General features: G+C 43.2%; 1 protein-coding gene across 1 annotated transcript in view; it reads right to left on the minus strand.

Annotated features, from left to right (window-relative positions):
• Nucleotides 1-15,449, minus strand: part of LOC144730698 (zinc finger transcription factor Trps1-like) — a 40,200-nt gene that overhangs the window by 6,225 nt on the left and 18,526 nt on the right. Inside the window, exons 5-6 of the mRNA XM_078611391.1 lie at nt 9,134-9,256; nt 4,506-4,856 (exon numbers count right to left, since the gene is read on the minus strand). Coding sequence (XP_078467517.1) covers nt 4,506-4,856; nt 9,134-9,256 — 474 coding nt within the window. The remainder of the gene's footprint in view (nt 1-4,505; nt 4,857-9,133; nt 9,257-15,449) is intronic.

Raw genomic sequence — 15,449 nt, forward strand, 5'->3', positions numbered from 1 at the left:
ACGCATAGCCTGGTTGATTACGTATTTCAAAGATTGCTAAGTTAGAATTTAAGTGTGAACATTCCAAAAGAGAGGACACAGGCAGAGAGAACAAATAGCCTCTCTCCGTCCCCGCCCCCCCCTCTCTATATTTAAGGGACCGTCACAGAAACGACCCCTCTCTCTGTGCCGATATGTGTCCTCTCTCTGTGTGTCCTTGTGATGTCTGTCTGCTTATGTCTGTCTATAGTTTTCTAGTTAGATTTTTATTGCTATTTCTTTTATGCCTGATGATGATTGCTTGTGTTGCAATCGAAACGTCGCTATTATTTTAATTTATTATTTTATTTTTAGACGTGACTTAACCGAAAGAACCAAAGAATAATTCCTGCAGTCACGAAAGCTCCAAATTAAGATTGAACCACTTCAATGGGGAAGTTTTAAGCTCATCCTTTTTCTCTCTCTGGCTATTTGTTCTCTCTGCCTGTGTCCTCTCTTTTGGAATGTTCACACTTAAATTCTAACTCAGCAATCTTTGAAATACGTAATCATCCAGGCTATGCGTTAATTATGTGTTGACCGACTCTCTGTGTTGTATTACATCACATTTCGATATTTTGCGAGGTTATTTAATTTTAGTGTGCCTTTCTCCTAATGTTCTAGCATGTTGTGCCGTGCCACGTCGTCATCTTACTTGCGCAGCAGCAACACGTTGCCGTTTAAGCTTATCTTTTTTCTCTCTCTGGCTATTTGTTCTCTCTGCCTGTGTCCTCTCTTTTGGAATGTTCACACTTAAATTCTAACTTAGCAATCTTTGAAATACGTAATCAACCAGGCTATGCGTTAATTGTGCGTTGACCGACTCTCTGTGTTGTATTACATTACATTTCGATATTTTACTAGGTTATTTAATTTTAGTGTGCCTTTCTCCTAATTTTCAAGTTTGTGTGCCGTGCCACGTCGTCATCTTACTTGCGCAGCAGCAACACGTTGCCGTACACTCATTGATATGCTAATTTTCTCTGCCCCCTCCCTCTCTCCGTCCCCGCCCCCCCTCTCTATATTTAAGGGACCGTCACAGAAACGACGCCTCTCTCTGTGCCGATATGTGTCCTTTCTCTGTGTGTCCTTGTGATGTCTGTCTGCTTATGTCTGTCTATAGTTTTCTAGTTAGATTTTTATTGCTATTTCTTTTATGCCTGATGATGATTGCTTGTGTTGCAATCGAAACGTCGCTATTATTTTAATGTATTATTTTATTTTTAGACGTGACTTAACCGAAAGAACCAAAGAAGAATCATTCGGTTTTTATCCTTTTTATATTAAACAAGAGTTTCATCAGTAAAACAAATCCACAAAAAAGCCACTTGACAATGACAAAAGCTCCACGCCGAGTCACTGTGGAAAACCAGACCGGCTCAAATGTGTGCGGAGTCGTGTCGCAAATCAAACCTCCACGTCGTGAATATATCCACGATGGTGTTATGCAAATGTCGTAAATGTGGATTGGACCGTCGTAAACCGGACATTGGCGATATAAATAACATTACAAACCGCGAATGGGCAAATGTTGTGTTTGTGGAAATTAACGGGGTTATGTTAAGGAAGTATTTTGAGGACACGCCGCAGACTGAGTGCACACCAGTGGCAAGGTTATTATACGCCATCGGCATGTGTCTCTCCACCGATGTAAAAAACACCACAAGGGTTTCCAAAGAGAGAAAACCCCTCTTCATAACGGAGGTTTTTTTTTGGATTAGATCGCGTAATTGTAAATGTGTCGTTAAACTCGCCACCACATGACATAGCTAATTAGTAAGGTTTGTCAGGTAAACAAAACGTGCTAGTTAGTCACTCGTTCAGCACACCGGTTGTGTTGGAGAGTGAATTCCTCTTATTGCTGCATTGGCTTATCCGCCGAGGAAAGTGTGCATGAATTGTGTATATATACAGAGGATTTTTTTCCCCGTACGATGGTTTCTTTCTGCAGTGAGCTGGAGGCTTCCCTGGGCTGCTTGCGGAAGCCATGCGATCGCTGGTAATGATGTAACATTGGGTAAGGAGACGACTTTGAAGGGGGAATCACGTCTTAGAAACTTGCAGCTGAAACTCATGGGGCTGGGATAAATTAATTCTGTGAACTCTTGTTACTGGATCCTACCCCCTGTATGCGCCTCTGAACACAGTTCTGTATTTGGCAAAGGAGGACATTTATCATTAAAATAGTTTCCGAATTAGAAATGCGGAGCTTGTTGTCCAGAACCACACAGAGAAGAGGAAGAATACTAAACACCGATCAAACTACCAAATCCTTGTTTTGTCAAAAATAAGTCCAACATACATACATCATCCAGAATGTTTGGCTACTACTTCCAGGTTCACCAAGCACAAGATATTTACATAAACCTTGGCCAATTAGGAACTCCCTTCCCAACCAAAAACACGAAATATTAAACAGAAGCGAGATCATAAATCTTGCAACACAGAGGCCGCAAATAAAATAACATGAAAATTTGACCTATTTTATTAATATAGCTGGAACATATGAAAGATGGAAAGTTTCCACATAAAATAGCACTGAAGAGAGGTTTATTAGGATTCCGACACTCCTTCAGACGACAGCCAGGAATCCAACCACTGTAGTTAATTTAACACGAGTCACTGCATGAGTAACACAGAGATCCATAACACAAGTAAAGCATGAAAAGAGAACACGCGTAAGAACAGGATACAAAAAGACAAACTGCTAGATCAATGCAACAGATTCAAAGACGCTCTATAAAATTAAATTAAACACCACACAATCAAAACCCATCTAGAATACCCTAAAAAACCCTTAGCAAATAGGGGATATCACCACCCTACACCTTACCAATGAGTGCTATACAAGTAGAAACAACAGGTTCCACACTGCCCACCAGGGATTATTTGTCTGTCTGTCGTGCACGAATGCGCTGTCCAACCAAGTTCCTACCTGCCCACTCCGAAGGAACGTGTTTTGCCAACTCGTGTCCCCCTCTGCACAGCTGTGCTCAGAGTAGCTGACAATTCTACTGGCCAATCAAATGGGTGTCTTTAAATTGGTGTCTAACCTCTGCAATGATATTCTTAGGTTTTTTTCAGTAAAGTCACGTAGGTAAAAAAAAATTAAATTAAAATTAATAAAAGTAAAAGAAATATAAAATAAAAATCACAACGTTTCGGAGGCAACACAAGCTTCCGTCTTCAGGTGGAACCGTCACAGCACGACTGCTGCATCAACGTGACTTTACTGAAAAAACCTAAGCATATGAATCCTTGCAGTCACGAAAGCTTCAAATCTAGTCTCTGCAATGATCTCCAAACTCGTCGAGCTGTTTAAACCCCCCAGAGTCATACGGTCCATACGTTACACACCTCTCCTGTTTCGTACGGTGCTTCACTTTACATCATAAGTTTGTTCAATGCAATTAACATATATCCTATTTGCCCCATTCTACAAGTGTATGGCTATCACGAAGGCTTCAAGTTTCACGGGTGATGAAAGTTTTCCAGTCGGGGTGATGCTGCACGTGATTTTTACCCAATTAGGTAAATTGCGAGTCATTAATCACGCTTGGGAAGTTTTGCGAACATGACGCTGGCACACGTGGCTTACTCTTTTATTTCATAACTTCACAGGATCGCTTTACGTCCACTGCAAAGCAGACAGAGAGTGCTTTACGGGCAGCACGCCCGCAGGATTAACCATGGGGTGATCCTCTGGGCTGGGAACCGTAAACCTCTGCAACACGTGGACAATGCACTACCGCTCGGCCCACGTGATTCGATTGGAGGGTGGGGGGTTCACGGTTTCTATCACAATGACGAAATTAACTCAAAGAAATCCACATTGGGATGAAGGCCACCCCATGCTGTGACAGTAGCGGTGGTTGTTTGGCCACACTTGACCCAGGTGGTCTATTGTAGGTTAGTGTAAGAATGGGCCCAGGACTGGTTCAGATATCTGTCGCCACTGATGGTCGACGTGTGGCTGGCAAGGAACTCGAGTCATCGGCTTCTCCCACCCCTCGCAGATATTAAAACATTTTATTCACAACGTGTACAGCCTACCTTCAAAGAGATGAAGCTATTCTTCAAGATACACTTCAAAAACCGTGTCGAAGCGGATTTAAGCTCATTAACAACACTGTTATGTATTCTTGGTTCTTTAGGTAAAGTTACGTAGAAGGGAAATACTAAAAATATAAAACTATACAAATTCTCACGAAGTTTCGACTGCAATACAAGCAATCATCATCAGGTGCTGTGGATTTCACACCTGATGATGATTGCTCGTGTTGCAGTCGAAACGTCGTGAGAATTAGTATTATTTAATATTTTATTATTTTATTATTTCCCTTCTACGTGACTTTACTGAAAGAACCAAGAATATGAATCCCTGCAGTCACGAAAGCTTTAAATCAAAATGTAACACTGTTATGTCCCCCCCCCCCCCACCAAATAAAATAAACGTACACACATATTCCATCCACCAAGGGACATACCTGGATGCTAAGGTCAGCGGGCGAAGTCGCCGTAATGATGGCGGATGTAGGCACGTGGACGTGGCTTGCAGACGCATGATTCCTGCTCAAGGATGTTGGCACTTTGGGAGGATGCCCTGGTGAGGCTCTCTGCGGCCCCTTCTCCCAGCTTAAGGCACCGTTTGCCATCCTGTTTTCAGCGGTATGGCCGTCGCTGTTGTGAGTGCTGTTGCTGGAGAGGCATTTCTGCTTGCCGCTCATCCCAGAATGCTGGTCTCCATGCGGAGGGTCTGGCAGCGTCCGCTTGCGGGTGCGGCGTCTAATGATCTGCTCTCCGTTATTTTGCTTGATGATGCTCAATGGTCGAGGTGCCTACGTTGCGGAGAGAGAGCACACGTGAAATCCACACGCGTGAGAATGCACCTCGCACACGTCCCACAAGATACACGCGCAGGCAGCCCACGGACAAGGCTAAACTTTTCGAGGCCAAGCATGGGTAAACCGGAATCTGGTGAACGTTGAACAAAGCGGCCACAAAACAAATCTAGAATTCCAGCCAGAATGCCATTCCACCGCGATTAAGCTGTGGTTAGAAGGTTATGAGGGTTAAATATTCTGCGGTTATTAATTTGTAAAATATATAACAAATGCATTTTATTCACAGTACTGTGTTTAGATAATTAATGTCGAGAAGCGGGCGATCCAAGGTTATGAGCCAGCACAGCGGTGGCAGACTGCTGCCATCGGCAAATCCGTGCTCTGCTAATTGGAACTGTGTGTTCTCTCGCTATTATACATTTATTTTGCGAATAAATGATTGTAGATGAGTTCTAATTTAAAGATATTAAGTTAATTAAATGTTTTAGTCTACAGTTTGATTGCATTCGTCAATAGTTTCTACGGATAATGATTTCAACTTCTAACTTGCCGCGGCAGTTATTCGCTCCCTCTCGCAGACAGAAAACTCCCACCTCCCAAGCTCTGCGATCCTCTATATATGAAGGTGTTATTGGCCAATTAATGAGTGGTTCCATGTGGGGGTGAAACCGGGGAACCGAGAAAAGCCATGCTTGAGAGGGACGACGCTCAATCCCATACAGAATAGACATAATATTAGTCCACACTTTGCTGAACTGCCTTCTGCCGGGCAAGCCGGGGTACGGAGTTTCACAACGTTTGAATGATTCACCAACCATCGCTGCCTCCACTGCGCTGGATTACAGGCGTGCATAGCCACCACCGCCGGCTAAAGATTTACGTTTAATTATTTGGAGTATATAAAGACATTGCCCAATCTTCCAGAATAAAAGGCTGTCCACCCAATGAGTCTGGTTTCCGCATGTCTTACTGCACACGTGCTTAAAAAAAAAACCTGGGCAAATACAGGGCGCAAGATGCTATGGGAGTATAACCGCAGGCAGTCATTGGAGCATATCGCAAGTTGTTACCACAGGAGGTGGTAAAACGTAGCTGAACGTGTAGAATTTCACAGTCGACATTCTGATTAAATGATTGATTTCCGGGTTAGTCCACGGAATGGTCTGGCCAGGTTTCTGTCTTGAGACCATCAACTGCCTGACACAGCCAAGCAAATAAACTTGTCACATGGTGTACGTGCATTGAAAAGCGCCAACCGTGATTGTTTCAGCTCACTGGTCAAGTCAAAGAGAACAATCCACACAACCAAATTTAGCAATGGGGATACGAAGTTTAAATTGAAACTACACAGCAAGCATCTGCAGGAACATCCAGCAAGTCAGAATGAAATCGAGGTCAACAAAGCTACCGATTGTGTTGTTATGTGTCGTATAAATTTAGACTTAAAACTTTGGTGACTGCAGGAATTCATATTCTTGGTTCTTTCGGTAAAGTCACATATATAGAAAATACAAATAATAAAATAAAAATAAATGCAAAAAACCCACGATATTTCGATCGCAACACAAGCGGTCTTCATCCGCCTGATGAAGACCGCTTGTGTTTATTATTTTTACGTTATTTTCTATCTACGTGACTTTACCGAAAGAACCAAGAATATGTGTTGTATACTTTTTTGTATCTAACTCGGACCAACAACTCATAGAGAGGGTCCTTGCTTATGACATCTGGCCATTCAGCAGCATCTGTTCAAGCAAAGCCTGACTGCTGATAAGACATTGTCGAAACCGGTCCAGAGTTTGCTAGTTTTTAAAACAATGCTGCTGAAGAACTCCCAGAAGGCCTCGTGCATAAAAAAAAACATCCTCTTTTTATACGGAAGGACAGATGTGTGAATAATATATATGTCCTACTTATTATTTTTTGTATATTATAAGAAACTCATTTTCTAGACTACTGAAGAAAGCAGTGCTGACCAAACACCAGGCCTATTTAGAAAAAATGCTCTCTAATGTATAACAATCGCATTCCAGTTGTGTCTTCGGCATCAGACAAGACCGAAAAGGAACTCTAATTGACATAACCACTAGACTGCGCTCTTTACCTGCGCTGATCATCTGATAATTGAGACGTCGGCACAACGTGTCTGCCAAAAATGCCAAGCCTAGGCTTGGCCAAATCACAGCAAGTACAAAACCAATCGTTTCCGATGTTGTTTATTGTTTGCGTAGCCATGAGTGACGGAGCAGAGAAGAAACATCAAATGTAAAATGATGTTTTCTTGGTGGGGCCTGTGGTTTTCTTTACCGTACACAACTAGTATACACCCTCGGAGACACCAGGTCACCTTTAAAATAAAAAGAAACATTTCTATATCATTATACTCATAAAATACAGCCCTCAGTAAATCAACTACTGAATGAATGCCTCCCCATGTCGTATCGGCAATGGGGGCTGTTTAACCATACTTCACCACACTGGTCAATCTGGGGCTTATCGAAGAAGGGGGAATGTTTCTATTTAAAGCTTTCGTGACTGCAAGGATTCATCTTCTTATAATAAAATAATAAAATAAAACATAATAAAATAATTCTCACGACGTTTCGGCCACAAAGCAAGCAGCCGTCTCCCTGACAGACCTGGTCTTCACCTGAGGACGGCTGCTTGCGTTGTGGCCGAAACGTCGTGAGAATTATTTTATTATGTTTTATTTTATTATTTCCATTCTACGTGACTTTACCGAAAGAACCAAGAAGGCAAATTCAGTTTTCAGGTCCATTCGGCGTACAGCCGTTTCAATACGGGCTTTGTAGAACGAACACTTTTTATAAGGGGCACCGGGTGGCTAATGAGGTCTGAATTTGTCTGTAATAAGGTCGGCAATGATAAGGGTTGACAGGTATGCAGCACCAAACACCGCACCACAACTTTGGCTTATTATATGGAGATGTACAGTACAGTAGTGAGATGTATGGGAACAGTGCTGCTGTACCATAAGGGATGGCAACGGTATGGGAAGATGTTCGTATAGCAGTGGATAGATAATGATTGTACGATAATGATGCCATTCTAATATAACAAAAAATAACAACCTGACGTCCTGTAAAGGAACGTGCCCTTTGACGTTGGAAACGGAATGCCGTCCAATTAAGATCTGGAACGGAAAGGAGTGTCTGGACGTTCCTGCCCACGGCAATAACAACAAGGTCACCGTGTCCTATCTGTCGTGGACCTCACCACTAACAGACGCCGAGTGCGAGTGTTGTTTTCATTGTTGTTGTTGTTGCTGCTGCTTTGCGCCATTGCCTCCGCACGAGGGACCGCGCGGTTTGCAATGGAGAAAGCGCGCCGAGACATTGACGTGAGCAGAGGGGGGAGTTGGGGGGTGGTAACAACGTCGTGCGATAGAATAATTGTATTAAAACACCGCAGCACTTCTGTTCTGAGTGTTCCACAATGACACAAATGCACTGTAAGTGTGAAGGTCCGCCTGAGATAGAAACCAGCTTTTCCAGCTGGTTGTTCAGTTGATCATTTAAGTGCCATTATTTAAGCACTTCTTTCAAGTCTGTTAAAGGCCAGTTGGGTGTGGTCGGCAAGGGCGTGGATAGGGGTTGCTGTCATTACATTACAGGTTCAATTCACTCATGAGAATTCCTCCGCGTACACACACACACAAGCACACGTTCAACGGTTTCCTTGAGATTTATGATATTTGAACAAATCTCCAAGTGAACAAATATGTATACATGCTACTTGCGGTGTTGCGAGCCGTATGATTGGCAGGCGTGTATGTGGAAGCACTGCAATGCTAACTCAGTGCCTATTGTCATTCCTTAACAGCAAAGTACAAGCCATTAAATGATCATCCTCTACTTACAGCCAATTCACGACTACCAACCCCCATGGCAGCACGTTATTTTGCACGAGTTCAAACTGCGAATAAATTACATTAAAAGTTCAAATAATTGTACATCTATCATCGCAGGGTGTGTCATTAATCAACAGCGAAACGTCGTACTCGAATTGTAATTGTTGTGGGTTTTCTCTCCAACACACCGGTGTGCCGAAGCAGTAACTAATTGGCACGTTTTGTTACGTGACAAACCTTACTAATTAGCTGTGTTGGGTGGTGGTGGCGGGTTTAACGACACATTTATATTTACGCGATCGAACCAAAAAAAACCTCTACTGTGGATTATATTGGTCACGAAAGCCCTACAACTACTACGTGCTAAACTGAGGGTGTGTGCAAAAGTTTGAAAACTTACAGAATGCAGTTTTTCGTAGAGGCCACAGGCATTGCAAACGTAGACACCGCCGGCGTTCTTCCTCCAGAGTGTCGTCGTAGTTGTGAGGCAGTTTACACAAAACAGTCCCTGCCCTCTCTTCCTCTGTTTGGAAAAACAGAGAACACATTTAACGGGCGCCACGGTGGCTCAGAGATGTCAACTGCCTCGCCTGGTATGCAGGAGGTCGTGGGGTTCCATCCCAACCTGCTGTATATGTGGAGTTTGCGTGTTTCTCTCTCTCTCTCTCCCCTTGGTCGTGTCCATTTTCTCCGGGCTCTCCGGTTTTTCACTCCACATTTAGAACCAACATGTGTTTTATAGTAATCCACTTCGTTGGGCTATCATTTGTGGCCAGGTCGCTTCTGAAAAAAAAGAGCTATATAGCCCGGTGGGGCCTTACCCAGTAGAATAAAAAATAGTTTCGTGAAAAACTTTTTTGTTTAATTAGTTACCATTTAAACAGGTCCACTGCCCATGTAATTATTACAATGCATGCTTCATGCACACAGCAAAACACGACACTCCACGTTCATCCATCGTTGGTTTCGTGGCTGCGTAGCTTTGCGCCATTCCTGTCCGTTCGGCTAGCTTTAAAAAACAAAACAAAACACAATTTTAATTGTTGCTGCCAAACGGCAATTTGTGCAGGAAGACAGCAACGGCTGCTTAATGTGCATGTTAAAGACCCATGCCATCATTTGCGAGCTTCAAAGTGAATCTGGCTTACACCAACATCTGCAAAGCATGCCTATTGAATGTCAACTTCTGCTTAAATGAGGGGAAAGAGAACGAAAACACAAAACACATATTTACCCCAAGACCTTATAAGATTTCATCAGTGCGCCCAAGCAAATGTTTCGCAACTTGGGACCTCATACTGGACCTAAAGTATCCACTTCACAATTCCCATTTTGAAACCGTTCCGAAATGTCTCATTTTTGGTAAAAAAAAATAGTGCAAAGTTACATGCACAAATCTTTGTACAAGTCTTTACGACAGGGCAAATTAAGAGTTATTCAGTCCACAAGCTAAGTCGCGAGATTTAAATAATTTGCTATTAAATAAATACGAAACTTTTGTAGTGTTTTGTATGACATCCATATTAATGTAGAAAAATATAATTCTGTGCAACAAATTTTATATATTGCTCTCCATATTAAAATGTAATGTCACTCGACACGGAGTGGCAAGGACAAAGTGCCTTTAAAGAGAATGTGTGGGCAGCCACAACATTGGATCCCATTACTTTAGAGATACAGTATAGATAGAAACCCATTCTAAATTACCATGTACAACAGAGCACACAGAGTAAGTAGGTAACTATACAATTGGAGTTTAAATTATAATAACTTAAGCTATCAACAAAATATACTGACTGTTGCTATCACTGCATACAGATAAATGTTTACGCATTATTTACTTTAGAACAATGCTTCAAATTTAATTTATACAAAGTGACGCACCTTTTACACAGTTTGGCATATCACGTTCAAACTACGCCTTTTTGACCTTTGACATATTTTCGTGTTATTGTTTCCCGAATTCCTTTCTCAACGTATTATAATGCAGAGTCCTGAGTCGATCCACTGCTAGATGTAGGGAGGCCTTCCCCAGGCGGTGTGGGTTCATTATAAACCACGCGGGTCAGTGCGGGTTCGTGGATGGGTCGGTCCCGTTACCCCCTGCCAGCGGGCGTTCAACACGACACGGCCTTAAAGTGCACATAGCCTGGCACAAGAGCCGTGGTGACGTCTCCGCTGCTCAGTGGAGAATGGCGGTTGTAGTTGTTGTGGATGGGCACAGGACGGGCTTATAGATCACTCACATGGGCGTTTGCCGCGACTGGCCGCGGCCGCATGGTTCATAGCGCAGCACGCGAACCACTGTGTTAGGATCCCAGCATCACGCACGTACATAAATACTCCTCGCGTTATCTGTCAACCAAAATAGTGCCCTTATCTGAAAAGCTTATCTCCATTATTGCAGATAATTAGGTGAACTTAGAGTACAACCCCTCATTCATTTTTTGTGAAAATGACGAACAGGAAGAGACCCTTTCACTATTAAGCTCCAAAGCCAACCGAGACTAACAAACTATTCTGAAAATTGCCGTGTGCACACAAGCCCAGAGGTATGCGGCAATACAGCTTCACTTTACCTGAACGGTGAACACTGCGTGGAAACCTCCTTTTTCTTGTTCATACAAAAAGTGAACAAAGGGGACATCAGCCCATCCTCGGTACTGCCTAATGCCGTGGCATCGCTCCACGTGCGGTGCCACGCGGAGAAGACCGCTGGACCCCCAACGGAAACGCCTGCTCCCCTCACATGCTGTTAACTACCTCGCCTGGTATACAGGAGGTCGTGGGTTCGATCCCGACCCTGACGCCTGTGTATTTGAAGTTTGCATGTCTCTCTCGCCGTGGTCGTGTGGACTTTTCTCCGGGTCATCCGGTTTTTCCCTCCACATTTAGAGACTCAACACCATGCGTTAAGAGTATTTGGCTGCTATACATTTCCACGTGATAAGCAACTTCATTGGGCTATCATTTGTGGCCAGGTCGCTTCTGAAAAAAGAGCCAATTAGCTCAGTGGACCTTACCTGGTGAAATAAAAAAAAGTTTAGTTTAACTTGTCGACAGTTGAATTGCAGCGTTTGCACCCCCCGCCATGTACTATTATGGACCTAGTCTACACCAATTGCGTGGGGGAGTGATCGCGGATGCCTGCGGATGCCCGCGGACGCCATTGAACGCGACGAACCCAGCAGCAGCAGGCGGCGTAGAACGCGTTCTCGACGGCAGTCACGATGTTGCGCGCCGTGCACAGCGTGCCGAAGGTGTCCACAGAGTGGGCGCTTCCATGATCGATGACTGCGTTGCTCTCTTTAAACATCGACACGGTCCAGAGCTGTTGTGTTCACTGGTTCGTATCCGGGAGCTCGCCACCCTGGTTAGCACTATATTAAACTATTTTCTATTTTACCAGGTAAAGCCCACTGAGCTACGTTAGTTCTTTTTCAGACGCGACTTGGCCACACATTATAGCTCAACCAAGTGGTTTATCACGTGGAAATTTATAGCGGCCAAACACTCTAAAACGCACGTTGTAATATTACTCCCAAAATTATCTTATTTGGGAAACACGTGACGAACATCACCCAACCCCTGTGAAAACTTGGCGGGACCCTCCTAAAAGAGAGGCTTGAGCCTCAACGAGGCTCTCCTGGGTAAACAAGTGTGGTAATAATAATGATATAATAACCCGCACTTCAGTAACGTGTGGAATTTGTCATGCGGCTCCTCTGTACGCGAAAGGAGGAGTGAGTGAAGTAACACATTCTTCATCTTATCCAAATATTCAAGCGGAAAGACGCCCATCGACAGATACAAATTAATTGCAGATAAGCTCACGGATAAAAGGAGTGATTGTTATGATGTACAGAGCGGCTCTGATATTTCTTGGACTGACTTCCGTCGGTGATAAAACAGCCGCTCCACACGTGATAATAGATACATCATCGGATGTAGGACTGACAAATCCCGCCTGATGAGTGTTCAAAGTACTGTATAATGCACCAGTACAAGTATATGCCTTCCATTCAAATAGCCCATTATTATACCGGTCTACAATTCTTAGACGTCTGCTTCAGAGATTAAATGTGTTGTTTATTATGGATTTTAATGTGCTGAATTCAATACGATAATTGAAAAAAAACTGATTGGCTACTGTTCCCAAGATATTTAAGTTTTTACATTTTATGTCTATGTATATAGAGTTTTACTCATAAATTGTAAGATAATTATCTTAACGCATTTCAGAAACTTCCGAGAATTGCTGTGACAAGAAAAATGTAAGTGGTGTAAGATGAATTAAAATGTATTGGTTTAAATCAACTGGCATTTAAAAATAACCCTAACCATCACTTTTGACACAGGACAAATTCGTTTAGGAGATACTGGGTTGGCACAAATAAAAAAAACACTCGACGCATTCGTCAATAACACTGCTCTAACAACACTGAATTAAACACACACATGGCACAGGGATGTGCTAGCGATACAGCACATAGGCATTGCTATCTTTACACTCGCTTAAACCTCGCTGTGCACGCTGCATTAAAACGGTCGCGTGGAGTTTGTGTCAACACACTCAATGTTCATGCTCCTCGGCTACAGTGTTCCCGGCTGCGATGTGTGGTGCTACAGCCACGACAGACGCGAACACAGTTTTCCATCCTCGTGTCCAGCGCGTTAATATTTAGGTTACGGCTTACAAACCGAGGTGCACAGCTTACGTTTTCCATCCTGTCGGCGTTTGTCATGTGCCTACGAGAAATGGTGTAGCAGTGGTGTCATCTTATGTATCCATTCCAAAAAGCTATGACTATTTTGTTGAGTTTTACTCTTTTTCATGTACCAGGTAAGGCCCAAGAAAGATCAAGCACACGTTATTATCCACTTTCATTGTCAACTATTTATCAACTCACGACGGAAGCGCGGTGGGGCGGTGGCGCAGCAACCGAAGCGCTGCAAACGACGACACCGGAGTTCGATTCCCGGCCACAGCTAATATCAGTGGCAAGTTGATCTGAATGAAACCCTGGCCCCGTCCCACCTTGAGTAACCTGCACTGACCAGCGTGGTGAAGTATCGTCAAACAATCCCTACGACTGATGCAGAATGAACTCAAGTCGCCAGATACATAGCACAGTGCGTGCACCAATCACAGCACCACCACTCCCCCTTTCAAAAGTGTTTAAATGTCAAATGTCAATATATTTTTTTATGAATTAGACCTATATATGTCCAAAGCACCTGGAATGTGTTTTATTTCGTCAGATCTCAGGATCGAAGCAGGGTTGGAGTATGAATCGTGTAGTGCTTGAATGATTGACCATCATGCGAAATGCATGTTTGGAGGCAGCTTTGGGGCTGCAGTGTCGGCATAGTGCAGTGTAGCTAAAATCCATTGCCGTACTCTACTAAACTCCAATGTCTGTGCATCTCATATTCACCGACCAGCATTGGTCAGCATGGTGAAGTATGGTCGAATAACCGCCATGAACCACACGGCGTGGATAGCCTCTCATCCAGCAGCAGGATTGACAAAAGCTATGCACTTATCTTCTTGGTTCTTTCGGTAAAGTCACGTAGAAGGGAAATAATAAAATAATAAAAATAAAACATAATAAAATACAATTCTCACCAATTATTGTGAGAATTGTATTTTATTATGTTAATTTTTTTTCCCTTCTACGTGACTTTACCGAAAGAACCAAGAAGATGAATCCCTGCAGTCACGAAAGCTTTAAATCGAAATCTATGCACTTATCTTACAAAAGGGATGCAATTACTTATATTCATGAAGAAAACTGTCCACATCACACGAGCCTCAGAAGCAACATCCACTTCTATCAACAGGATGTATTTAATGAACTCGATTAAAAAAACACAACACGGTAATACCAGGTATTTATCTAGGGGAGCCTTGCTGTAGCCCAAGACTCCTTGCCAGGAGGATCCTGCACTGGGATATATTTGTCCAATTCAATTTCATGAGTGATTCCCTTTTGTGGGTGGAAAATGAAGCATCGTGGAAAAGCCCCCACACTCGGGCAGAAGGACAGAAAGAACCGAAGTTGCCATATTACCGACCATCTCCTGGCCACCTCGCAGCCACAGGGAGTTTCACGAATCTGCCCGATCCACCAATGCTTGTCTTCCAAGTGGTGATCGCAGGCTTTCGCAATATGCGCTCAACATTTTAAAACATGTTAAACCATGTTAGATTTGACCAAATACATAGATATTGTCAGTTTGAGCATTATAACCCAAAAATGACAGAATTTGCAGTGGACGGGCTATCTGCCCATGGATCGTGAAGATGATGATGAGCTTTATATCCACACGTACTTATTTATAAAGTGAAATAATCTTGAGAAATGAAACAAATTACCACAATAAAGATGCAAGGTCAATGCCATTGGCTCGTGATAGGATACATAAAGTCCTAGACCAGCAAGAGGGCAGTAATCACCATTCCTAGACAATCAGTGTCAAAGTGTGGCCAAAACTGGACCGACCAGTCACCTCACTAGGAAGATATCTGGCTCTTCAGCTCACCGAGCCAAGTCTCAGGCAACGTCCATCTTTGCTGCTAAATCGAGGAAGATTAAGTGTGCTGTGGACGTTTTCTAAATGTGCACTGCATCAGAAATGATATTGTACGCCGAGTTTCTTCACGGAAAGGAGAAACATTGACCACAGCTCGAGATTATAACACGTGCATTGCT

Source organism: Lampetra planeri, chromosome 2 (assembly GCF_965212315.1).
Source record: "Lampetra planeri chromosome 2, kcLamPlan1.2.h2, whole genome shotgun sequence".
Taxonomy (NCBI): Eukaryota; Metazoa; Chordata; class Hyperoartia; order Petromyzontiformes; family Petromyzontidae; genus Lampetra; species Lampetra planeri.